The sequence below is a fragment of the Alexandromys fortis genome, unplaced genomic scaffold, assembly GCF_014885135.2.
Source record: "Alexandromys fortis isolate MF-2015 unplaced genomic scaffold, M_Fortis_MF-2015_v1.1 scaffold_497, whole genome shotgun sequence".
Taxonomy (NCBI): domain Eukaryota; kingdom Metazoa; phylum Chordata; class Mammalia; order Rodentia; family Cricetidae; genus Alexandromys; species Alexandromys fortis.
The window spans coordinates 67,385-91,283 of record NW_026068384.1 but is presented as its reverse complement, the minus strand read 5'-3'; the positions used below and the strand labels follow the sequence as shown (position 1 = coordinate 91,283).

The following is a 23,899-nucleotide window of genomic DNA, read 5'->3' as shown; positions in this document are numbered from 1 at the left end:
TTTTTAATTAAATTTAATTAAATTAATTTTTCTAATTAAATTAAATTTAATTAATTTTTCTAAATTAAATTTTTAACGATTTTCTTTTCCCCCTTCGTCTCCCGCCCTGGCCCCGAACCCGCGGGAACAACAACAAAAAAACCCGGATGGGCGCCAAGAACCCGGATGTTTTTAATTAAAAAATAATAATTTTAATCCCGTGAGACTTTTATTTTAGAAAAATTTAATAAAATCATAAATTAATTAATTTTTCAAATTTTTCCGGTTTTTTTTTCCCCGCGCGACCCCGAAACCCCGCGAGATTTCCCAGAATCCCCCGCGGAATCCTAAAAAAAAAAAAAAACCTCGAATTTTTTTATTTAAAAAGAAAAAAAAATCCGGAAAAATCCGGATTTTTCGGGTTTTTTTTCCCTCGCCCGGAGGCCCCGCCCTCCCGTGACGTCACCGCGCCCCCTCACCGCGCACGCGCGTTGCCCGGGGCGACGCCAGCAGCAGCGCCAGCGCCAGGAGCAGCAGCGGCGCCGCCGCCATCGCCGGATCCGCGGGGGAAACTGAGGCCCGGGCGGCGGGGGACGGGGACTTTCCGGGGTGGGCGGGGCCTCCGGGCGGGCGGGTGCTGGGACTCGGTTCTCCCGGTCGGACCGGTCGGGTGCGGCGGCTCCTCCCAGGATGCCCCGCGGCGGCGTCAGCCGGGGTTCGGACCCGGGTCCCGAGCGAGCTGCGGCAAGGGGATGACCGTTTTGAAAGTTAAATTTTTATTTTTTTTTTCGGCTCGGAGCTGCGGCAGGGGGATGACCGTTTTGAAAGTTAAATTTTTATTTTTTTTTTCGGCTCGGAGCTGCGGCAGGGGGATGACCGTTTTGGAATTTAGAAATTTTTTTCCCAGCTCGGAGGTGCGGCAGGGGGATGACCGTTTTGGAATTTAGAAATTTTTTTTCTCTTAGCCTGGAGCTACCGCAGGGGGATGACTGCCACTGCGCCCGTGATGTCGCCAAGCCCCGCCCACCCCGGGCCCCGCCCCGCGATTGATTGACAGGCCGACACCGAGGGTTGGGGTTCAAGCAGCAGCAGCGTTTATTATGATGGCGCCCGGGTGAGGTCCCGGGTTCGAGAGGCGGCGTCAGCACCGCCGGGGGTCACGCGGGGGTCAAGGCACTTGGCACGGTGGCGGTGACGTCGCAGGCGCCCTGGGGTCCAGCCTGGGCTAACGACGCCAAAAAAAAAAAAAAAACTTAAGAAAAAAAAATCTAAAAATAGAAATTTCCAAATTAATTAAAATTTTAAAAAAATTAATTTTATTTATTTTTTTTTGGGGGGGGGGTGTGAAAACAATCCGAAATCCACCAAGAATTTTTGGGCAAAAAAACCCACAAATTTTTGTTAAAAAAAAATAAATAAAAATAAAACAAAATTTTCAAATTAACTAAAAACTTAAAAAATTAATTTTATTTCTTTTTCTTTTTTTTTTTTGGGGGGGTGAAAACAATCCGAAATCCCGCCAAAAATTTTTTGGGCAAAAAAAAACCAATTTTTTTTTTATAAAAATAAATAAAAATAAAAACAAATCCCCGAGTTTTTCCCCTCCACCCCCAAACCCCCCACTAAAATAAAAGTCGGAAATGAAAAAAAAAAAAATTGGAGATCTATAAAAGAACAAAAAAAAAATCCCCCCTCCCCGCTCCGGGGGCGTTCATTTGCGTATGCAAACGAGCCCTGCGACCGTGTCTGCGATTGGCCGACGGATGGATGGGGGCGGGGCTTTGGCTGAGGGCAGCAGCGGCGAGCGAGGGCCTTGGGTTCGAGCCTGGGCTACGTTTCTTTTCCTCCAGTCCAGCCTGGGCTACAGGGTACCGGCGGCTGCGTAGGAGTTCGGTGATGACGTCGTCATCTTTGGGGCCCCCTAGACGGGGGCGGAGCCTGGGGGCAGGAAGTGATGCGTCAGCGGGGGCGGGGACAGAGGAGGCCCCACCCCCTCGTTCACCCCTCAGCCCCGCCCCTCCCCGGAAGCCCCACCCACAAGGAAGCCCCGCCCTCCCCCTGCCCCGGAAGCCCCGCCCCACGTCCCCGGAAGCCCCGCCCCACGCCCCTCGCTCAGCCACGCCCCTCGTCCCCAGAAACCCCGCCCGTGACCTCGGAAGCCCCGCCCCTGACCCCGGAAGCCCCGCCCCGCACCCACCGCGCTCCTGGAAGCACAGCTTCTTCTTCTGGTAGGCGACGAAGCTGGAGACGGCGCCTGCGACCGCGGCCACCGCGGCCCCGATGAGGCCGGGGACCAGGCCCTGGGGGGCGGGGTCTGCGGGGAGGGGGGGTGGGGGGCGGGTGCTGTGCTCGGTACTCCCCGGGTGCTGCGCTGAGTCCTCCCCTCCCTGGGTACTGCGCTGAGTCCTCCTTTTCATGGGTGCTGCGCTGAGTCCTCCCCTCCCTGGGTACTGCGCTGAGTCCTCTCGGTTGCTGTGCTAAGTCTTTCCCTTCCCCCGGGTGCTACGCTGAGTTTTCTCCCCTCCCATGGGTGCTGCACTGAGTTCTCTCATCCCCAGGGTGCTATGCTAAGTCTTCCTCCCCCCCGGGTGCTGCGCTGAGTCCTCACGGTCCGCCTCAGGCTCCTCTCCCCGGGTTCCTTTGCCTCCACCTGGAGGGGGGGAAACAATGGCATCAGGGGGCGGGGCCAGCGCGACGACGATGTCATCACCAGCCAGGGGGCGTGGCTGTGACACCACGGGGGCGGAGCTATGACGATATGGGGGAAGGTGACATCACTATGGGTGGAGCTATGAAATCACGGGGACGATGACATCGCCGTGGGCGGGACCGTGGCATCGTGGGGGCAGAGCTATGACATCACCGGAGCAGGGCTATGACATCACAGATTGACGACATCACGGGCGGTACTATGACATCACAGGTGCGGAGCTATGACATCACAGGGGGCGGGACCTCACCTCTGTCCCCAGCAACGTCTTCCAGGTCCGTGTTGGAGAAGTCGCCTGGGAGGGGCCGGATTTGCATAAAATTAGCATGGAATAGCATGACAGGGGCTCATTAGCATGGATTAGCATATGGAGCAAAGGCTTGTCCCGATCTGCATAAATTAGCATGACAGGTGCTCATTAGCATGCATCTGCATAAAATGCAAGTGAAGTCAACACCTATTTGCGTACGCAAATTATGTCTTTCTGGGTTCATTTGCATGCATTAGCATAAGGCCAAACAATGCCTGATTCGGCTGATTTGCATACGCCAGGCCTAATTAGCATGCGCCTGCTAGACATTCCCTTGCCCTCATTAGCATACATCTACATAAACCGCCACGCCCCTGTGAGCACGTGCTGCGTCCTCATTAGCATGCATTTACATACCCGGTCATTAGCGGGGTTCGTGCTCGTTAGCATGATCATTAGCATACATTTGCGTACACCCTGCAAAGCCCGAGTTTTGGGGTCGTTAGCATAAATTAGCATCTCAGTGACAATGCGCAGAAAGCTCATTAGCATGCAAGGACCTAATTAGCATACGCCACCGTTGGCCCCGCCCACCACGCCTAACGGGAAGTGCCTCATTATCATAAATTAGCATCTCAGGCAACACAGAAAAGGGAGCTCATTAGCATGCAGAGAAGCCAATTAGCATACTCCAGCACTGGCCCCAACCACCAATTAGCATACGACCTCATTATCCCCGCCCACCACAAACTCGATCATTAGCATAAATTAGCATCCCGTGGACCGGACGCACAAAGGACTTTTGGCACACGTCCCGCCCCCTCGTTAGCATAGATCTGCAGGCCCCACCCTTCATCAACATAAATATGCACGCCCCACCCCTCATTAACATAAATCTGCATGGCCCCGCCCCCTACCTCCTGATGGCTGGGACTCCCTATCCGGCTTGGGCCTCGGCCTGGGCGGTGGGGGGGCGGGGTCTGCGGGGGGGCGGGCGGAGATTTCCCATGATGCCCCGGGGCCGCGGGGTTTCCTTCCCCCGCCCCTGCAGCCACAGATCCCGGGTCACTCAGCACCCAGGAGAACTCAGCACTCAGCACCTAGGACTCAGCACTCAGATCAGCCAGCACCCAGCACCTAGGACCCAGCACTCAGCACCTAGGACTCAGCACCTAGGACCCAGCACTCAGCACCCAGGACTCAGCACCTAGCACCCAGGACCCAGTACCCAGGACTCAGCACCCAGCACCTAGATCACCAAGCACCCAGATAACCCAGCACCTGGATCACCCAGCACTGAGCACCTAGGAACCAGCACTCAGCACCCAGGACTCAGCACTCAGGACTCAGCACCTAGGACCCAGCACTCAGCACCCAGGACTCAGCACCCAGCACCTAGATCACCAAGCACTCAGCACCCAGATAACCCAGCACCTGGATCACCCAGCACTCAGCACCTAGGACCCAGCACCCAGATCACCCAGGACCGAGTACGCAGGACTCAGCACCCAGCACCCCCGGCGGCCTCACCATCTCCGCCTCCCAGGGCATCGCTCAGGTCCAGGTCTCCGCCTGCGGGGGAGGGGGGAGGGTCTAGCCTAAGCTAACGGGAAGGGAGGGAGGGAGGGGGCGGGGCCAGCTCCCGCCTCCACTGCTGCCCCTGCCTCAGTTTCCCCCCCCCACGACCTCACCCGACTGTGGAGGCTTCTTGGGCGGCGCCGTCGGCTTCTTCGGTTCTGGGGGGGGGGGGAATTTTATTAAAAATTAGGATTTATTCGAAAAAAATAGATGAATAATAAAAAATTCATTTTTGCCTCCCCCTAAAAAATTCATTTCTTCTTTTTTTCCCCCTAAAAATTGAAATTTGCCGAATTTCTTCATTTTTTTTTTCATTTTTTTTTTTAAGAGTGGACGTCTGCGATTTTTAGGATGAAAATTTCATTTTTGCCCCCCGCACCCCGGTAAATATTTCATTTCTTCATTTTCCTTTTTTTCCCTAAAATGTAAATTTGCCAATTATTTTAAATTAATATCATTTATTTAATATTTATTTATTATATAATATTAATATTTATTTATTTTTAAGGTCGGAATTCCCCGACTTATTTGGCGGGAAGCAGCGGTCCGCCCAGCCCCCCACTCACCGTCGAGCGCGTCCGAGAGGTCGAAATCTGAGGAAAAAACAAAAAACAAAAAATTAAAAAATTAATAAAAATTTAAAAGTTTCACAACCCGTGACTCATTTTTTCCCGCCGCCGACGCCCAGAGCCGCACCCGGGCCTGAGTCACCGGCGTCACGTGACCCCGCCCCGCCCCCACGCGCGAGCTGGGGGATCCCCGGCCGACGCCCCAGGTTTGTTGATTGACTTCGCGATAACGGATCGGGTAATCGGGGTCCCGAGTGGGAGGGGACGGGAGGGGCGCGGCGGCGGGGGAGGGGGGACCCCAGGTCCGAATCACGTGGGGCGAGGGTGGGCGTGGCGCGCGGGACGCTGGGAGCCGCGCCCGAAAAGTTTTAAAAATAAAAAAAAAAAGAAATTCCAAAAAAAATTAAACAAAACAAAACAAAACAAAAAAAAAAAAACAAAAAAAAATCTCGGAGGGAACGAAACTTCCCAGCGTGCCCCGCGCGCGCGCCGCGGCGGTGGGAGCTGCGGCCGGGGATTGACGGCGAGTGCGGAGGAGGAGGAGGAGGAGGAGGAGGAGGCAGCGCGGACTCCTCTGCGCCCGCAGCGGCCCCACGCGAAAAACCCGCACCCGCCGCGACCCCCCCCGACCCCGCCGTGACCCCCGACCCCGCCGTGACCCCCGACCCCGCCGTGACTCCCGACCCCCGACCCCGCTCACCCTGGGCCCGGCCGAGGCCTCCGAGCAGCGCGAACGCGAAGAGAAACAGGAGCGCGGGAGCCATGGCCACGGCCGTGATTGAGGGCGGGAGGGCGGGACTACATTTCCCATGGGGCTCGGCGGCCGGGACAGGAAATGATGAGGGTCTGCACCGGAAGTGCCTTATCCTCGGGCTCTGAGGCTCCGTTCCGTGTCTAGGAAACTACATGTCCCATGGGGCTTGGCGGCCGGGAAGGAACTATGGGGAGCCGACACCGGAAGTGCCTTTATTTTGGGGTCTGAGGTGCCGTTTCGGATCCCCGAGACTACATTTCCCGTGAGGCCTTGTGGCTGGCACAGGAAGCATTGGGAACTGCACCAGAAGTGCCCTCTCCCTTGGCTCTGAGGCTCCGTTTAGCGTCCCGGAAACTACATTTCCCATGGGGCTGGGCGGCCGGAACAGGAAGTGTGGGGAGCCGGCACCGGAAGTGCCCTTTCCGCCATCTTTGTAGTTCCCCCGGGTACCTCAGAGCCCGATTTTCGCCCCCGGTGCGGCGACCGACCGGAAAGGGCGCGGGGGCTGTTGGCGGATGACTGACACCCGCGGCCGGAAGTCCCGCCCTCCCCGCGCCGCCGACGTCACCGCGCGGCCGCCGGGGGTCGCGCCGCGGTGACGTCACGATGCAGTCGCTGGTGTCGCCGGTGACCAAGGCGCTGCTGGTCGCGCTCTTCATCTTCGCCATCCTCCTCATCCTCTACGTCATCCTCTGGTACATCTGCCGCGACGTGGACTGCGACCACGGCCTCTGACGTCGGCGCCGCCCCGTGACGTCACGACCCGCCCCGCCCCCCGCCCCTCGCCGCCCGCGGGTGAGGACGGAGAGGAGAAAAAAAAAAAATCCGCGTTTGTTGATTGACTTCACGATGGTAAAAGACGTGACCGGCGGGGAAACGTGACGCCTTCGCGGCCACCTGACCTGACCCTCCACCGTGAACCCCTGACCTCCCCTGTGACCCCCTGACCTCCCCGTGACCCCTGCCTGACCCCCCTGTACCCGCCCCTGCACGTCCATCATTGGTTCCTATCTCCTGTTTGTTGATTGACTTCACGATGGTAAAAATGTTAGAAACCGGAAACAGGGCGTCGGGAGGCGTGCCTGTGACGTCAGAGCGACCCCTGACCCCCTCGTGACCCTTCGACCTCCCCATGACCTCTCCCTGACCTCCCTGGAAGCCCCTCCTTGCCCCCGTTGATTCTTGATTTTTATGTTGACTGACTATGCGATCGTTAAAAAAAAAATTAAAATCAAGAAACATGGTGGCAGGGTCAGCGCGTCCCTTGAACTCCTTGCGTGACCCCATGACCCCTCCCTGACCTCCCCGTGACCCAGGCCGATCCCTGACTTCCTCTGCTGCATTGACCTACTTCACGATGGTAAAAGGGAGACATCGGTGAAAAGATGGCTGCGGCTGTGACGCCAGAGCGACCCCTGACCCCCCATCATGACCCTGCGACCTTCGCATGACCTCCCGTGACCCCTGGCCCCGACCCCATCCCGTTCCTGACTCTGCGTTTGTTGACTGACTCTGCGATGGTGAAACAGGAAAACTGAGGAAAGATGGCGGAGGCGGATTCCCGTGACGTCACAGCGAACCCTGACGGAAAAATTTGAAATCCATTGGGAGCGGGCGGGGGCAGGACTCGAACCCAGGGCTGCGGGGCGGGGCTGGGAAATTTAAATATTCAAAGGAACCGGGAGAATTGGGACTCGACTCAATATTTTTTTAAAAAATTTCTGAAATTTTTTTTTGCCAGATTTTTTTTAACCTCATTAATAAGCGAGTCGGGCTAATTTGCATCTGCGCACGAATTTACATAAGTTTGCATACGTTTAGCGGAATCTGCATTTCCGGTTTTTTCCTTGAGTTGAAGAAAAAATTTTTAAATTTGTAAATTTTTCTAAATTTTCAATTCTCCCCTCATCCCCCCCCCCGTTGTTAATTTGCATATCCCCGCCCTTACTGACCCGGCCCCGTCCCCTCTCCCCACAGGCCCCGCCATGGACGCCCTCGGCCCCGGGGTTTCCGACGCCTCGGCGCAAGGGGGCCCCGAAGGATGACATCACCTCCCGATGACATCACCGCCTGATGACATCACCGCCCGATGACATCACCGCCCGATGACATCACCGCGGGGACGCCAACCTCGCTGCCTCCAGCCATTCCGCGCCACGTGCCTCCTACTCCCCCCTCCCCCCGCGTGATGACGTCGCCAGAGGTGGGGCTCCCGCGCGGAGGCCCCGCCCCCTCCGCTCGCCCCCGCCTGACGCCATCCGTCACGTGACTCCATTTTCTACCATGTAGAGAGATTTCCCCTCCCCCGCGGCCCCCGTCCCCCGATGACGTCACAGGAATTGACGTCGCCCGCCCGCGGAGGGGGCGGGGCCCGGGGACATCGCCCGCCTGCCCGCCAATAAAGGAAAAAGGTATTTTTGAGCCCAGTGTGCGTGGCTGTCAATCATCTGAGCCGGGATCCCCACCCGTCAGGTATCACGTGACTGGCAGGCGGTGGGTGGGCGGTGTCATCCTGTGCACTTCCTGCCTCTGTGGGGGCGGGAGGGCACCCACTTCCTGTCTTTGGACACTTTCTGTCTGAGGGGCGGGGTCATCGCCATGACGACCTCGCTCCATGGGACTACGTTTCCCAGAAAGCTGTGCGGTGGTGACAGGAAGTGTCTTCCTAGGCCCTGGCTCGATGGGACTACGTTTCCCAGGGTCCCATGCGGCAGTGGCAGGAAGCGGGACTGGTGGGACTACATTTCCCAGAATGCAATGCTGTGGTGACAGGAAGTGGGTTTTCATGGCCTGGCTGTGTGGGACTGCGTTTCCCAGCATCCTGTGTGTCAGTGGCAGGAAGTGGCTCTGTGAGACAGGAAGTGGGCACCCAAGACTCCATTTCCCAGCATTCTCTGAGGCCGTGGACAGGAAGTGGGGAACAAGGGTGGACAGGAAGTGGGTCCTCACACACACAGAGGAAGTCGCTTTATTGGCCCCGCCCGCCCTGACCCAGCCCCGACGACCTCACTTCCTGGCCAGCATGACCTCGAGGTCGCCCCCGGTAGGCCGGCGCTGGAAGCGGGCGAAGCCGGCGGCGGCGGCCATGGCGCGGAACTCGGCCTCCGTGCGCTCGCGGCCGCGCGTCTGCAGCAGCATCGTCAGCGACATCAGCAGTGCGCGCGCCGGGCCGCGGCCCCCGGGGGTCAGCACGGCCTCGACCAGGAGCAGGGCGGAGCCTGGGTGGAGGCGGGGCGGGGTGACCCCGTGACCTCTGGGTGACCTGTGGTTGACCCTGTGCCCCCGTGACCTTGGGTGACCTCTGTGTCTCTGTGACCTCTGGGTGACCCCTGTGTAACCGTGACCTCTGGGTGACCTCTGGGTGACCCCTGTGATCTCTTGGCGAACTCTGTGAACCAGGGGTGACCTCAGTGACCCCATGAATTCCGTGACCCTTGTCTGAACTCTTACTCCTGTGTGACCCCTGTGACCTCTGTGCCCCCCACGACCCCCGGGTCACCCCGCGACCCCCACCCGACCCCACCGCTGACCCCGTCCGCCCGCGCGCCCGATCCTCGCCAGCAGCCGCGCGGCGTCCGCGTCCGTCCAGTCGTGCAGGACCCGGGCCAGGACGTAGAGGTCGGCGCGCGGGAGCGGGGACCGGAAGAAGTCGCCTGGGGGTCGTCAGCGGGGTCATCGGGGTCAGGGGGCGGGGTCATCGCTGGTCAGTGGGGTTGGGGGCGGGACTTACGGGTCAAGGGGGCGGGAGTTCCCATTCCCGGTGTGTGATTGATAGGCAGCGGGGACCGGGGGTCCCGCACACCGGACAGGAACAGGAAGTGCTGACATTGGGTTGACCTGTGTGTACCCTATGACCCCTGGGTCACCCTGTAACCTCTGTGACCCGATTTTCCCTGCCCCAGGCAACACCCACCGGACACAGGAAGGGCCCCCCCCCCCCCGTCAGGAACAGGAAGTGCCTGGTCGGGAACAGGAAGTCCCCGCCCCCTCGCCCACCTCCCAGGAAGCGGACTGCCGGGTCCCCTCGTGGGCGCCGGAAGTGGGCGCGGGCGGCGGCGGCGACGTCCGGGACGTCGAACACGGACACCGAGCTGGCGGGGTAGAGGCGGGCGCAGGCCGCGGCCAGGGCCCCGGAGCCGCCTGTGGAACAGGGGACTCAGCGCAGCACCCAGGAAAAGAGAGGACTCAGCGCAGCACCCGGGGGAGAGAGGAGGACTCAGCGCAGCACCCGGGGCTGGGCCTCACCGCCGACGTCGCAGATGACCCTGAACTCCGAGAGGTCGAAGGCCGTGAGCACGCGGGCGCCATAGACGCTCCAGGTGTCCTGCAGTGCGCGCATGAAGAGCAGGCGCTCGGCGTGGGACCTGGGGGCGGGGCCAGGGTGAGGGGGGTGGATTAGAAGTGGGCTTCTGGGTCCTGGCTCTATGGGACTACATTTCCCAGGGTCCCTTGCATCAGGGAAAGGAAGTGGCTGTGTAGGACAGGAAGTGGCTATGGGAGACTACACTTCCCAGGGTGCCATGCATCAGTGACAGGAAGTGGCTGTGTGGGACAGGAAGTGGTTCTATGGGACTACATTTCCCATGGTGCCGTGCGTCAGCGGCAGGAAGTGGCTGTGTAGTACAGGAAGTGGTTGTGGGAGACTACATTTCCCAGAATGCCATGCGTCAGCGGCAGGAAGTGGCTGACTAAGACTCCGTTTCCCAGCATCCCAGGCGCCCGGGACAGGAAGTAGAGACAGAGAGGACTATGGGGCCCTGGCGGGTGAGGGGTGGGCGGGGCCTCGTGGGAGGAGGGCGGGGACACATGGGTGATTGACAGGAGGGAGGGCGGGGACACAGGGGTGATTGACAGGCCCAAAGACGACGTCACCTGTAAATGGCCTCGAACGGCTCCCGCGTGGCCACGCCAACGGCTCGCGCGTACTGGCTCCGCCCCTCCCTGTGGGCGGGGTCGAGGGGGTGGGCGGGGCCGGGGGAGGCCCAGAGGATGATGGGAGGAGGACTCGGTACTCCGTTCGCAGGCAGGCCCGTAGGCCCCGCCCCTACCCCAGGCCCCGCCCCTACTGCGGGCCCCGCCCCCTACCGCAGGCCCCGCCCCTACCGCACGGCCCCGCCCAGCTCGCCCCAGCACCGCGCCGTCGTCCCCGCCAGGTAGCGCAGCATCGAGCGCTGAGACAGGGGGCTGCCCGCCAGCAGGAAGAGGCGCGAGAGACGCGTGAGGGAGAAGGCGGGGCCTGCGGGGAAGGGGGCGGGGCCTCTGGTGAGGGCAACGTCATAGGGGGCGTGGCCTCTGGTGAGGGCGACGTCACAGGGGAGAGGATGATGTCATATGCACGGGGCCGAGAAAGGGCGGGGCCAGGGAGGACGATGACGTCGCCCTCTCCCAGGCCCCACCCCCTATGATGTCACCTCCCCAATGCCCCGCCCCTGTGACGTCACCACTTCTCAGGCCCAGCCCCTATGATGTCATCGCCCTCCCCGATGCCCGCCCCATGACATCACCGCCACAGGCCCCGCCCCCTTATGATGTCATCACCTCCTCCCCCACCGTCCTCCTCCGCGCTCACGAGCCCCAGCCCCGCGCAGGTGTCCAGCAGCAGCCGCGTCCCGCGAGGACTCGAACCCAGGGCCCGGGCGACCGCAGCGGCATCCAGGGGACCCGGGGCCAGGGCCTCGAACAGGCCGAGGTCAGAGGCCGTGAAGAGGACCTGGTGGGGCAGGGGGGGAGACTGAGCGCAGCACCCAGGGGTGACTCAGTACAGCACCCAGGGGGACTGAGCACAACACCTGGGGGACTCGGTACAGGACAAGGGGACTCAGCACCTAGCACCCTACCCTCAGGGGATTCGGCTCAGCACCCGAGGGGGACCGAGTGCAGCACTTGGAGTATTAAGCACCCAGCACCCAGGCAAACTCAGTACAGCACCCAGGGGGACTCAGCACCCAGCACCTTAGTCTCAAGGGACTCAGAGCAGCACCCGGGAGGACTGAGCACAGTACCCAGGCAAACTCAGTACAGCACCCGGGGGGGAACTCAGTACCCAGCACCTGACTCTTATGAGGGGAACTCAGTGCAGCACCCAGAGGAGGACCAAGCATAGCACCCAGGGGGATTCAGTACAGGACACAGGAGCCAGGGACTAAGCCTAGCACCCAGGGAACTGCGTGCACAGCACCTGGGGGGAGAAAGACTCAGCGCTCCGGGTCAACTCAGCCCAGCACCCCGGGGAGGACTGAGCGCAGCACCCACCTGCGAGACCATGAAGCCGTGCGCGTAGTCCATGAGGAGCTGGAAATCCCCGTCCTCCGGGTTCCCCTGCGTGGCCTCCGCCATCTTCCACCCCCGGGTGCTGGGAACTGGGTCAATCCGGGATGAGCCGGCCGGAGCCGGTTACGGCCGGGCGTGGGCGGGGGAGTTGGCGGGGGAGGGACTGAGCGCAGCACCCGGGGCGCCTGGCACACAGCAGACACGGCAACTCGGTGACCCAGCACCTGGATGACCTAGCACCCAGCACCCTCTTTACCTGGTACCCAGATCACTCAGACCTAGCACCAGGACGACCCAGCACCTACAGCACACTGCACCTGGATCACCCTGCACCAAGCACCCAGATGACTCAGCACCCAGCACCCAGCCAACCTAGCACCAGGACGACCCAGCACCCGGACCCCGGGCAGAGACCACACAGCGGACGCCGGGCAAAAGATTTTATTAAACACAGAAAGCACACGCGGTCGGTCACGCGACGACACCCGGGGTTTCCCCGCCCACACCGGAGTCCGCGTGGCGGATTCGCACTCGTGCCAGGGGAGGAAAAAAAAAAGCGGAACCGCGATCGGGGGAGGGGGGAGAAAAAAAAATCCGATCTGCGGGCGCCAGCGGCGTCTTCCCAGCATGCACCGCGGCCGTCTGTCCGTCCGCGCGCTCACCGGTTCCACGCGCTGCGTCTCCGCGGCGGAGGCGACCGGGACCGCGAGTGGCGCCCGTGGCGGCTGCGCTTCCGCTCCCGGCTGCTGCCGCGCTCCTTGTCCTTCTCGCGGCGCCGCCGCCGCCGGCGTGACTCGCACTCGCGCCCCGGGACCCGCGCGCCGTTGTCGTCCTCCGAGTCCTCCTCCGCGTCCTCGCCGGCGCCGCCGCCATCCACGCGCGCGCGCTTTCGGTGCTGCCGTGGCCGCTCCCCGCCGCCGCCATGGCTATGCGAGCGCCCCTCCCGCCGATCGCGGTCGTCGTCCTCGCCGTCCCGCGGGGGCCCCGGCTCACGGTTGCACTTGTTGTGGTCGTCGCGGTCGCGTGGCGGCGGCGGTGGCGGTGGGGGCGGCGGAGGCTCCTTGGTCGCCGGCGCGTTCTCGCGGATGCAGGCCAGCACCTGCGGCACGGGCGCCGTCGCCGCTGCGGGGTCCTTGGGGTCTTGGTGCGAGTCACGCTGCGTCTGCTGCATCGGCGGCTGCGCCCGCACGTGGTGGGTCACGCGGTGCAGGATGTCGAGCACGGGCCGCAGCAGGTCGTCGGTGGCGGTGGTGTCGCCCGGGGTTGTCGCGGGGTCGGTGGCAGGGTCCGGGTTCGAGGCGGCAGCGGCCGGACGTCGGCTGAGCAGCAGGGAGAGCAGGCGCTGGCGCAGCTCCCGCTCGCGCCGCTGCAGCCCCAGCGCCCGCGCCTTCTCCTCCTCCACGCGGCGCAGCTCGGCCTCCTGCAGGCGGCGCCGCTCCTCCTGCCGCTGCCGGCGACGCCGCTCCTCGCTACGCTCGCGCTGCTGCAGCTTCGCGGCCTGTGGGGGGGACACACGCGCATGAGTGTGAGGTGAGTGCACACGTGTGTCGCGTGTGACACGGGCGTGAGCGCACACGCGAACAGAAGACGTGAGGCAGCACGCGGTCACGTGTGACGTGCTACATTGGACACACGCGTGCACGAGACACACGTACACGCGATACATGAACTACGACTCGCGCGCACGCACACGGGACAGCCGCACATGGAACACGCGCAGAGGATCGGGTGTCACACGCACGGACACACGTGTTCACACATGCACACACATTACATACATGTCATGCACACTCAGTTACACGCATATCACACATGTGCACAATCTGACACACGTTACATACGTGTCACACGCACGCGCATAATCACGTAGAAGCCCATACGTGTGCACTCACATGTACATAGAAACATTACCCACGTGCACATGCCTTACACGTGTGCTGCACTCACGCGCAGACTTACACACATAGACACTCCCACGTATGCGCACAGACCCTCACGCATGTGCACACGTGCACACACACTCACGCATACCACACGCATGCATGTCATGCATACACTAACACATATCACACACAGATGTGTCAAACATACGCACACACTACTCACACGCATATGACACACGCACACGTGTCACGCACACACGCATCTCGCACGCGCGCCCCCCCACGCACCTCCACGCGGCCCAGCAGCTCGGCCACCAGCCGGATCGACTGCAGGTTGCGCTGGGCGAGCAGCAGCTTCCGCTCCTCCGTGCGGATTTTCTCCTGCAGCCGCCGCTGCTCCTCGGCCTGCAGCTTCTCTGCCCGCCGTCGGCTGCGCCGCTGCTCCCGGTCCCGCGCCCGCTGCTCGCGCCTGCGCAGCTTCTCCTCCCGGCGGCGCTCGCGCTGCTGCTGCTCCAGCTGCTTCTGCTTCCTGCGGGGTCGCGGGGGGGTCGGGGTCAGGATGATGTCATAGGGGCCGGGGCCTCGGGGCGGGGAGTCTGGGTCCTGTGGACTACATTTCCCAGAATCCTCTGCGTGGGCCCACCAGGAAGGCTTGGGATCTGCATGCGACCTGCATAACCATACCTGACCTGCACCAATTTGCATATTCATGGACTGGTTTGCATATTCACAAGTGGCCAGGGCCTTGTTTGCATGCTGAGACATATCCATGTTGTGATTTGCATATTCATGAGCGGCCAGGATCTCATTTGCATGGCAGAGTTGCAAGTTCAAGTGGCAAGGATCGTTTGCATACCACAAGATGCATATTCATGAGCACCATTTGCATACGCACAGCTGGCACAGCCTAATTTGCATGCTCATGCAGTGAGGGTGATTTGCATGCTGCGATCTGCATATTCACGATTTGCCAGGGCCTCGTCTGAATGGTGGGATTTGCATAATCACGTAGCATGGCTCATTTGCATACTACAAGTTGCACACGCCCGAGTGGCCAAAGCCTCATTTGCATATGCACGCAATGGGAGAATCTAATGATATAATTTGCATATTCACAAGTTGCTAGGGCCTCATTTGCATGGCGAGAGTGGCAAGGACCGCTTGCACACAGCAAGCCGCATATTCACGAGTCTCATTTGCATATTCATATCACAGGCGATTTGCATATTCATGCAGCACGGAGCAGAGCCTCCTTTGCATATTCATGTCACGGGGGTAATTTGCATGCTGCGATTTGCATATTCGTGAGCGGCTGGGACCTAATTTGCATGCCGGGATATGCATATGCATGAGCCCCCTGGGATCACCACCAGGAGCCAAGGCAAAGTCCTCTTTTCCCCGTCCCCCGTGACCCCGCCAAGCCCCGCCCCCTCACCGCTCCTCCGCCCGCCGCCGCTCCTCCGCCTCACGCTCCCGCCGCTTCTGCTCCTCGCGCTGCAGCTCCAGCTCCTGCAGCTTCTGCCGCTCCAGCTGCCGCCGCCGGATCGAGGCCTCGCTCAGGTGCTTGGTGGCGTCGAATGAGACCTGAGGGGGGGGCGGGGCCGCGGGGTGACGTCATCGCCCCGACCCTGCCCACCGTCCCGTCACCGCGGCGCCGCCGCCGTTTCCCACCAAAAATCACGTCGGCTGCAGCGAGAGACATGTTCTCGAACGCGAGCCCCACGACATCACCCCATGATGACATCACCCCCATGGCCCCGGGGGCAAGGTGATGTCATTGCCCTGACTCGGCCCACCATTACATCACCGTGGCGCCCTCGCCGTTTTCCCGCCAAAAATCACGTCCTCGACAGACATGCCCTCGAACCCAAGCCCCACGATGACGTCATCTCGAACCCGAGCCCAATGCCCCGCGCCCTCCCCGACATCACCTCGAACCCGAGCCCCCCGCGGCCCCGCCCCCCGCCGCCGCGTCCCCGTACCTTGATGCCGCAGGCCACGGCCTTGCCGTCCTCGCCCTTGAACATGAGTTTCACGCCCCGCAGTGCCGCCATGGCGCGCACGAAGCCCGCGTACTCGCGGTACTGCACGTAGGCCTCGAAGTGCAGCCCTCCCACGCCGCCCACGCCTCCCACGCCGCCGCCTCCAACGCCGCTGCCGCCGCCCCAGCCGAACGTGTGGAAGCCGCCGCGGCCCGACGCGTCCTCGCGGTACGGGTCCAGCATGGGGATGTCCACCTGGCGGATCTCGCCGAAGGCCGCGAACGCCTGGCGCAGCAGCGCCTCGCTGGGCCGGTCCGGGGACGGGGTCGCGGCGGAAGTACTGGCAGAAATGCTGGCGGAAGTGGCTTCACCGCGGGAGGAAGTACTGGCGGAAGTACTGGCGGAACTGGTGGAAGTGCTGGCGGAAGCAGCTTCGCCACCGCCGCCGCCGACCCCGCCGCGGGGCGCGAACCAGCGGCAGGGCAGCCCCTCGAGGTGGATGGTGTCGGGCCTCTCTCCGGGCCGGGCCTCGTCCATGTCGCGGGCGTCGCGGAAGAAGGCGTCCCAGTCGTGGCGGGACGGGGCGTCGGGGCGGAACTCGGCGGCGCGCACGCGGAGCGGGTCGGCGAAGCCGCCGAGCTTGATGGTCCGGCCGTCGAGCCGCGCCAGGATGGGCCGCACCAGCGCCCGCTGCTCCACCTCGCCCTCGAAGCGGATGAAGTCCAGCGTGCTCTTGGCGATGCGCAGCGAGGAGAAGGCCGCGTGCTTGGCCCCGCCCCCGGCCCCGCCCCCTGCTCCCGCCGCAGCCTCGGGCTCCGCCCCCGGCCCCGCCCCCGCGGCCATGGCCTTCAGCCGCTCCATCACCTCCCAGTTCGAGATCGACTTCCCTGGAGGCCGCAGCGGCGGCAGCGCCACGCTGATCGCCAGCTTCGTGATCGGCTTCAGGTAGAGGCCGAGCGCCGGGCACAGTGGCGCCGCCTCCGACGGGTCGTGCACGATGGTGGCGGCCATGGCGGCTGCGGGTGGGGGGGGAAGGGGCGGGGCTGGCAGTGAGGGGGCGGGGCTGGCGGCGAGGGAAACGCCCACCTTCCAGCTGCCGTCCGGCCAGTCCTGAGCTGTGGCTCCACCCACCATGTTACCCGGACCAATCCCCGTCCTGTGGCTCCGCCCCTTCGGGTATCAGCCCCGCCCACCTCCTGTCCATTCAATCCCTGTCCTGATTTGTGGCATTGCCCACCACGTCCCCAGGAGCAATCCCTGTGCACGCCTTGAGCTGTAGCTCCGCCCCTTCGGGTGCCAGCCCCGCCCACCTCCGGTAAAGCCCCGCCCTCAATGCTGCCCTTCACACAAGCCACACCCACTACCATCCTGGCTCCGCCCCCTCCACCGTCCTGGCCAATCCCCACACAAGCCACGCCCACTACCATCCTGGCCATTCCCCAACCCTTCTATCCTCTGGCCCCGCCCTCACCTTTGTCTGCCCGGCCGCTTGGCCCCGCCCATACGAAGGCCACACCCCCATTCTGCCCTCTGGCTCCGCCCTGCTAGCCAATCCCCACCCCCGTACAAGAGCCCCGCCCTCCCCACCAACCTGGCCAATCCTCTTCCCCGTCCTAGCCAGTAGCCCCGCCCCACCCGTGTAAGCCCCGCCCCTCCGGGGAGTCTCGCTCTCGCCCCGCCCCTCACCAACTTCCCCCTCCGCCCCTCACCCAGGCCCCACTCTCTTCCCCTCCCCTCCGTCCCCGTCCTCCGCCCGAATCCGCCCCGAACCGGTTCGATCCGGGCCCCGCGGCGATTGGCCGACTTCCGGATCCGCACTCACCGTCCGGGCTCCGCTTCCGCCTCCGACCCCGTCCGCGGCCTCCGCTGTGGCCGCCGCTCCGTCCGCTCGCGACGCTGCCCGCCGGCTGCCCGGACACCACTGACGCACTTCCGCCTCCGGGCGGGCGCGCGAGAAAGGTTCCCCACGGTCAGCGCCGCGGTTACGGGCGCGCGAGAAAAGTAACGGAGGATGATGGACGCACTTCCGCCTCCGGACGCGTATAAAAACTCCCGCCCGTTCAAGGCCGCCGTTCCGGGCGCGCGACAAAAGTTCCGCGTGTTGAGCCTTGCGGTTCCGGAAGTGTGAAGAAAGTACTTCCGGCCTAGGACCTCGGTTCTGCTTCCGGGTGCGCGAAAAAAGTTCCGCCGGGTCAGCGACGCGGGTTAGAGAGCGTAAGAAAAGTAACAGAGGATGAGGGACCCTGTTCCGCCTCCGGGCGCGCGAAAAAGTTCGGCATTACCCGGAAGGAGATTCCGTGCGCGCGAAAAAAATACCGCCGGCCTAGGACCTGATCCCGCTTCCGGGTGCACGAAAAAAATTCCTCCTGCAGCAGGACTCGCCGGAAACGTTCCGCGGGCTGACGGACGCGCTTTTGCACTTCCGAAAAAAAAAAATACCCACCGTCCGAGGAACGCGCGAAGAAGATCTGCGGAACAAAGGACTCGGGAAAAGAGGGCCGGCGGACGACGAACTTAGTTGCGCTTCCGTACCCGAAAAAAAAAAAAAAAAGGACCGCAAGACGCAGGAAACGCTTTCGTGAGCGCGGAAAAAAAAGTTCCGCCAGCCGGACATCCGGTTCCGGCCGGACCCGCTGAAATAAACGTCCGCCTCGGGAACGCCGAGCCGCTCGGGTCCGCTTCCGCCGGATGTTCCTTGGCCGGTGAGGGCCTGGCCCTTTGGTTCCGGGGTGAATCGGGCCCCGCCGCGAGAACGGCGCTTAGCGGTGTTTACCGAGGACCGCGGGACGCGCGCCCTATGACCCGGAAGCTTTCCGGCAGACCGAAATTAAAGTTACGGGTCCGCCGGGTCTTCTCCGAACTCCCCGCCGGTACGGCGGCTTCCAAGAGAGTGTCGGGAACTGCGCGCTCTCCTCCGTATGGAACTTCCCCTGTGGGCGCCGCCATGTTTGCACCGTAATCCCCGGCTGTACGGCAGCAGCAACGGGATCGGGAAACGCGCGCTTCGATCTGTACGGAAGCTCCGTCTCCAAACCGGATTTCCCCTATGGGGGCCGCCATGCTTGCGGCGTATTCCCCGTCTATACGGCGGCCGCCAAGGGATGGGGAACCTCGCGCTCTGCTCTGTACTGAAGTTCCGTCTCCGAACCGGATTTCCGCTGTGCGGGCCGCCATGTTTTCACGGTAATCCCCGGCTGTACGGAAACATTCCAAGGGTGGGCTCGGGAACCGCGCGCGCCGATCCGTACGGAAGCTCCGTCTCCGAACCGGATTTCCGCTGTGCGGGACGCCATGTTTTCACAAGGCATTCCCCGGCTGTACGGCAGAAATCCTAAGGAAGTTTCTCCCGATGGGGGCCGCCATGTTTTCCTCCGCACCTGCCCTATCGCGTTCGTCCGTACGAACGAACGGCAGCGGGGAGGGACCCGGATGCGCGCACCGGAAGTGACGTCCAGACGCGGGCCATGGCGCTCACCCCGGTGCTGCGGCGGCTCCGCGGGCGGCGGGTGGTGCTGGCGAGCGCGTCCCCGAGGAGGCGGGACATCCTGGGCTACACGGTGACCGCTTCCGGGGCGGGTTCAGGGCTTGCGCGGGCACGAGCGGGGCTTGGCCGTGACCCTGACCTCTCACCCCTGACCCCGCAGGGTCTCCGGTTCGAGGTCGTGCCCTCCCGGTTCCCCGAGACGCTGGACCCCGCGGCATTCGCGACCCCGCACGACTACGCCCGCGAAAACGCGCGGCGGAAGGCGCTGGAGGTGGCGCTGCGCCTGCGCGCGGTGAGCGAGGGGCGGGGGCCATTGGCCCTCGCGGCTGTCCGTCAAACCTGGGTCCCGCCCACTTACGTCATTTCTCCCTTTTCGCCCCCCGCCCCCGCAGAAAGACCAGCGGGCCCCGGATGTCGTCATTGGAGCCGACACCGTGGTGGTGAGGACAGAGACCCCGCCCCACCCACGGCGACCACGCCCCTCGCCGTGACCACGCACTTACGCCTGTTGGCCCCGCCCCTCACGTCGGCCCTGCCCCCTCTTCCTCCCCCCAGGCCGTGGACCAGGAGATCCTGGAGAAGCCAGAGGATAAGGAGGACGCCATGCGGATGCTGCGCATGTGGGTGGGGTCTGGGAGCAGGGGGCGGGGCCTGGGGAGAGGGGAGGGGCCTGGAAAGGGGGCGGGGTCTGGGGAGAGGGGAGGGGCCTTGGGATTGAAGGGGCGGGGCTTGGGGATAGGGGGCGGGACCTGGGGATATGGGGAGGGACCTGGAAAGGGGGGCGGGGTCTGAGGACAGGGGAGGGGCCTTGGGATTGAAGGGGCGGGGCTTGGGGATAGGGGGCGGGACCTGGGGATATGGGGAGGTGCCTGGACAGGGGGGCGGGGTCTGAGGACAGGGGAGGGGTCTGGGGAGAGAGGAGGGGCCTGGAGATAAAGGGGGCGGGGCCTGGGGACAGGGGCGGGGTCTGGGCAGAGAGGAGGGGCCTGGAGATAAAGGGGGCGGGGCCTGGGGACAGGGAGGGGTCTGGGGAGAGAGGAGGGGCCTGGAGATAAAGGGGGCGGGGCCTGGGGACAGGCGTGGTGCCTTGGGGGTGGGGAGTGCCGGGGAGAGTGGGTGGGGTCTTGTGAGAGGGGAGGGGCCTGGGGAGAGGTGGGCGGTTTCTGGGGAGAGGGGAGGGCCTGGGGATTTAGGGGCGGGGCAGGGGGCGGGGCCTGGGGTAAAGGGGGCTCGTGACCTTTGTCTGACCCCCTTGTGACCCCTGTGTGACCCCCTCGTCACCCCGCAGGCTGAGCGGGCGCCAGCACAGCGTCATCACGGCCGTGGCCATCGTCCTCTCCCCTACCCCCGAACCCGGAAGTGACACCGTGGCCCCGCCCCCCGACCCGGAAGTGGCCTCGCTGTTCCACGAGGAGACGCGGGTGACGTTCTCGGAGCTGACGGAGGAGCTGATGCGTGACTACGTGGACAGCGGGGAGCCCATGTGAGCTGCGGGGGGCGGGGCCTGCAGGGGCGGGGCATGTGACGTCACTGCGGAGGCGGGGGCGGGGTGTGGAGAGGTCCTTAAAGCACTTAAAGGGGAAGTGGGCGTGTCCCCGCTGGTGGGCGTGTCTCCCTGACGGGGCCCCGCCCCTTTCCCCGCCCCGCCCACAGGGACAAGGCCGGCGGGTACGCGCTGCAGGCGCTGGGCGCAGCACTGGTGGAGCGCGCGGAGGGCGACTTCCTGGGCGCCGCTGGCTTCCCGCTGAACCGGTTCTGCCGCGAGCTGCAGGGGCTGCTGGGGGCGACCTCCGACCCCGTGTGACGTCATCGCCGTGGGACGGGTTTGCGTCAGTCATTCATCCCCGGGGCCCCGCCCCTCCTTGTCCTCTTTCCCGGCTGCCAATCACCTCCCTGTCCCGCCCCCCCCTTCCTCCAGGCCCCGCCCACTTCTGGCTGCCGTGGAGAATCCTGGGATCGACCTATGACCTGCGCCCCCTCCCTTTCACCCCCCCGTGACGTCAGGGACTATGTGACGACCCCGTGACCTGTGTCCGGGTGACCTCTGACCCCTGGCTACCCCCCCCCCCCCACTGCGACCCGAGTTCGAGTCCTCGATTCATCAGAAGTTGGGGGGGGGAAATAAATCCTCGCGTTCCTGATTGTTGTTTGCTCGACTCTTTATTTATGGTGGATTTTATTTATTGTAGATTTGTTTGTCGTGGGTTTATTATTAATTAATTCATTTATTCATTTATTTAGTATAGATTTATCTATTATGAATTTATTCATCTTGAACTTGTCATGGGTTTATTTTATTGTGAATTCGTTTATTTATCTCAAGTTTGTTTCTTTCGGTCGATTTTATTTATTGTGAATTTGTTTACCTATTAATTTACTGACTAATTTGTTATTAATCCATCCATTCATTCATTTAATTATTATCTATTTATTTAATAAATTTATTTATTTATTATTTATTTATTATTATTCATTTAATAATTTCATTTATTTATGGTGGATTTGTCATGTAGTTATTATTTATCCAGTTATTCATTTATTTGCTATGTATTTATTCGGTATAAATTTATTCATTATGAATTTACTTATTCGTCACAAATTTACTTTGTTATGAATTCATTTATTTATCTTGAGTTTGCTTTTTTACAATGATTTTTATTATAAATTTGTTCTCCCATTAATTAATTACTTAATATATATATATGGATTAAACCAGTGTAGACAGCTTCAAAACCGGATCAATCTTGATCAAACCAAATCAAACTGGATCAAACCGCATCAAATGGGTTCAAACTGGATCAAACAAGTGTAGACAGGATCAAAACCAGATCAAACTGGATCAGACTGGATATAACTGGTTTAAACAGGATCAAACCAGTGTAGACAGTTTCAAAACCGGATCAAACTGAATCAGACTGGATATAACTGGTTCAAACAGGATCAAATCGGTGTAGACAGGTTCAAAACCGGATCAAACTGGATCAAACCAGTGTGGACCGCTTCAAAACCGGATCAAACTGGATCAAATTGGATAAAACTGGTTAAAACTGGATGAAACCAGTGTAGACTGCTTCAAAACCAGATCAGACTGAATCAAACTGGTTCAAACTGGATCAATCCAGTGTAGACAGGTTCAAAACTGGATCAACCCTGGATCAAATCAGTGTAGACAGGTTCAAAATCGGATCAAACTGGATCAAACAAGTTCAAACTGGATCAAACAAGTGTAGACTGCTTCAAAACCAGATTAAACTCCTTAAAACTGGATCAAAGCAGTATAGACCGGTTCAAAACCAGATAAAACTGGATCAGAGCTATTCAAAAGTAGATCAAACTGGATCAAACCAGTGTAGCCAGGTTCAAAACCAGATCAAACTATATCAGACTGGATGAAACTGGATCAATCTGGATCAAACCAATGTAGACCAGTTCAAAACCAGATCAAACTGGATCAAACCAGTATAGACAGGTTCAAAATCAGATCAAAATGGATCAAACCAGTGTGGACCGTTTCAAAACTGGATCAAACTGGATAAAACTAGTGTAGACTGGTTCAAAAGTGCATCAAACTGGATCAAACAAGTTCAAACTGAATCAAACCAGTGTAGACAGGATCAAAACCATAAAAAAACTGGATCAGACTGGATCAAACTGGTTCAAACTGGATCACACCAGTGTAGACAGGTTCAGAACCGGATCAAACTGGTTCAAACTGGATCAAACCAGTGTAGATGGCTTCAAAACTGGATTAAACTTCTTAAAACTCTGATCAAAGCAGTGTAGACTGGTTCAAAACCAGATCAAACCAGATGAGAGCTGTTCAAAAGTGGATCAACTGGATCAAACCAGTGTAGACAGGTTCAAAACTGGAACAAACTGGGTCAGACCGGATAAGACCGGAACAAAGTAGTTCTAACTGGATCAAACCAGTGTACACAGGTTAAAAACTGGAGCAAACTGGATCACACTGGATCAAACTGGATTAAACTGGATCAAACCAGTGTACACAGGTTAAAAACTGGAGCAAACTGGATCACACTGGATCAAACTGGATTAAACTGGATCAAACCAGTATAGACAGTTTCAAAACCGGATCAAACTGGGTCAGACCAGATCAAACTGGTTCAAACTGGATTAACCCAGTGCAGACAGGTTCAAAACCAGATCACACTGGATCAGACCGGACCAAACTGGTTCAAACTGCATCAAACCAGTATAGACCAGTTCAAAACCGGGTCAAACTGGATCAGATCAGATCAATCTGGTTCAAACTGGGACAGACCAGATCAAACTGGATCAAACCAGTGTAGACAGGATCAAAACTTTATCAAACTATATCAGACCGGATCAAACTGGTTCAAACTGGAACACCAGTATAGACATGTTCAAAACCTGATCAAACTGGATCAGACAACATCAATCTGTTTCAAACTGGATCAA

General features: G+C 60.4%; 5 protein-coding genes and 2 long non-coding RNA genes across 14 annotated transcripts in view; 3 read left to right on the top strand and 4 right to left on the bottom strand.

Moving 5' to 3' along the window:
• Xg (Xg glycoprotein (Xg blood group)) overlaps window positions 1-919 on the bottom strand; it is a 4,938-nt gene extending 4,019 nt beyond the window's left edge. For all 4 annotated transcript variants that reach the window (XM_050133116.1, XM_050133117.1, XM_050133118.1 and 1 more), the window contains exon 1: window positions 459-919. In XM_050133116.1, the coding sequence (XP_049989073.1) occupies window positions 459-531 (73 nt within the window). In that variant the 5' untranslated portion in view covers window positions 532-919. The remainder of the gene's footprint in view (window positions 1-458) is intronic.
• LOC126495529 (uncharacterized) lies at window positions 500-1,467 on the top strand. Its single transcript, XR_007590163.1, has 2 exons — window positions 500-588; window positions 945-1,467. It is a non-coding gene; the product is annotated as an uncharacterized lncRNA (long non-coding RNA).
• Cd99 (CD99 molecule (Xg blood group)) lies at window positions 1,053-5,902 on the bottom strand. Of its 3 annotated transcripts, XM_050133124.1 has the most exons (10): window positions 5,787-5,863; window positions 5,084-5,110; window positions 4,631-4,675; window positions 4,470-4,511; window positions 3,857-3,919; window positions 3,357-3,416; window positions 2,940-2,984; window positions 2,588-2,629; window positions 2,177-2,293; window positions 1,053-1,917 (listed from the first exon to the last, which is right to left on the bottom strand). In XM_050133124.1, exons 4-10 carry the CDS (start codon window positions 4,488-4,490, stop codon window positions 1,885-1,887), a joined length of 381 nt encoding a protein of 126 aa, XP_049989081.1. In that variant the 5' UTR covers window positions 4,491-4,511; window positions 4,631-4,675; window positions 5,084-5,110; window positions 5,787-5,863; the 3' UTR covers window positions 1,053-1,884. The 3 variants fall into 3 exon arrangements, with proteins under 3 accessions (XP_049989081.1, XP_049989079.1, XP_049989080.1); XM_050133122.1 differs by lacking the exon at window positions 3,357-3,416 and having other exon boundaries at window positions 5,787-5,902; XM_050133123.1 differs by lacking the exons at window positions 3,357-3,416; window positions 3,857-3,919 and having other exon boundaries at window positions 5,787-5,902.
• On the top strand, window positions 4,295-5,130 carry LOC126495528 (uncharacterized). The gene is made up of 3 exons (XR_007590162.1): window positions 4,295-4,429; window positions 4,846-4,900; window positions 5,026-5,130. It is a non-coding gene; the product is annotated as an uncharacterized lncRNA (long non-coding RNA).
• A 2,890-nt stretch (window positions 5,903-8,792) lies between the features above and the next one.
• On the bottom strand, window positions 8,793-12,459 carry Asmt (acetylserotonin O-methyltransferase). The gene is made up of 8 exons (XM_050133112.1): window positions 12,093-12,459; window positions 11,379-11,550; window positions 10,944-11,076; window positions 10,713-10,781; window positions 10,086-10,204; window positions 9,837-9,980; window positions 9,371-9,493; window positions 8,793-9,058 (listed from the first exon to the last, which is right to left on the bottom strand). The coding sequence occupies exons 1-8, from the start codon at window positions 12,174-12,176 to the stop codon at window positions 8,847-8,849; spliced, it is 1,056 nt and encodes a 351-aa protein (XP_049989069.1). The 5' UTR covers window positions 12,177-12,459; the 3' UTR covers window positions 8,793-8,846.
• A 77-nt stretch (window positions 12,460-12,536) lies between these two features.
• Akap17a (A-kinase anchoring protein 17A) lies at window positions 12,537-17,932 on the bottom strand. Its single transcript, XM_050133111.1, has 5 exons — window positions 17,798-17,932; window positions 15,976-16,991; window positions 15,429-15,577; window positions 14,282-14,522; window positions 12,537-13,608 (listed from the first exon to the last, which is right to left on the bottom strand). Exons 2-5 carry the CDS (start codon window positions 16,984-16,986, stop codon window positions 12,769-12,771), a joined length of 2,241 nt encoding a protein of 746 aa, XP_049989068.1. The 5' UTR covers window positions 16,987-16,991; window positions 17,798-17,932; the 3' UTR covers window positions 12,537-12,768.
• A 1,473-nt stretch (window positions 17,933-19,405) lies between these two features.
• On the top strand, window positions 19,406-21,593 carry Asmtl (acetylserotonin O-methyltransferase like). 3 transcript variants are annotated; one of them, XM_050133115.1, is made up of 7 exons: window positions 19,406-19,532; window positions 19,620-19,751; window positions 19,852-19,899; window positions 20,015-20,079; window positions 20,748-20,942; window positions 21,113-21,282; window positions 21,378-21,593. In XM_050133115.1, exons 1-6 carry the CDS (start codon window positions 19,440-19,442, stop codon window positions 21,261-21,263), a joined length of 684 nt encoding a protein of 227 aa, XP_049989072.1. In that variant the 5' UTR covers window positions 19,406-19,439; the 3' UTR covers window positions 21,264-21,282; window positions 21,378-21,593. The 3 variants fall into 3 exon arrangements, with proteins under 3 accessions (XP_049989072.1, XP_049989071.1, XP_049989070.1); XM_050133114.1 differs by having other exon boundaries at window positions 21,113-21,288; XM_050133113.1 differs by having other exon boundaries at window positions 21,113-21,593.
• Window positions 21,594-23,899: the final 2,306 nt, after the last annotated feature.

Bases quoted from the DNA above. Each gene is read 5' to 3' on its own strand.
- Cd99 (XM_050133122.1), bottom strand. From the start codon at position 5,850: ATGGCTCCCGCGCTCCTGTTTCTCTTCGCGTTCGCGCTGCTCGGAGGC. The intron at 4,512-4,630 runs GTGAGGTCGTGG...CCTCCCCCGCAG, and splicing joins CAAGAAGCCTCCACAGTCGG to GCGGAGACCTGGACCTGAGC. The intron at 2,630-2,939 runs GTGAGGTCCCGC...CCCCCCCTCCAG, and splicing joins AGACGTTGCTGGGGACAGAG to GTGGAGGCAAAGGAACCCGG.
- Asmt (XM_050133112.1), bottom strand. From the start codon at position 12,176: ATGGCGGAGGCCACGCAGGGGAACCCGGAGGACGGGGATTTCCAGCTC. The intron at 9,981-10,085 runs GTGAGGCCCAGC...CCTGTTCCACAG, and splicing joins GGTCATCTGCGACGTCGGCG to GCGGCTCCGGGGCCCTGGCC. The intron at 9,059-9,370 runs GTCAGCGGTGGG...GCCTCCACCCAG, and splicing joins CGGGCGCGCGGGCGGACGGG to GCTCCGCCCTGCTCCTGGTC.
- Akap17a (XM_050133111.1), bottom strand. From the start codon at position 16,986: ATGGCCGCCACCATCGTGCACGACCCGTCGGAGGCGGCGCCACTGTGC. The intron at 14,523-15,428 runs GTGAGGGGGCGG...GCGACCCCGCAG, and splicing joins CGGCGGCGGGCGGAGGAGCG to GAAGCAGAAGCAGCTGGAGC. The intron at 13,609-14,281 runs GTGCGTGGGGGG...TCCCCCCCACAG, and splicing joins AGCTGCTGGGCCGCGTGGAG to GCCGCGAAGCTGCAGCAGCG.
- Asmtl (XM_050133115.1), top strand. From the start codon at position 19,440: ATGGCGCTCACCCCGGTGCTGCGGCGGCTCCGCGGGCGGCGGGTGGTG. The intron at 19,533-19,619 runs GTGACCGCTTCC...CTGACCCCGCAG, and splicing joins GGGACATCCTGGGCTACACG to GGTCTCCGGTTCGAGGTCGT. The intron at 20,080-20,747 runs GTGGGTGGGGTC...GTCACCCCGCAG, and splicing joins GCCATGCGGATGCTGCGCAT to GCTGAGCGGGCGCCAGCACA.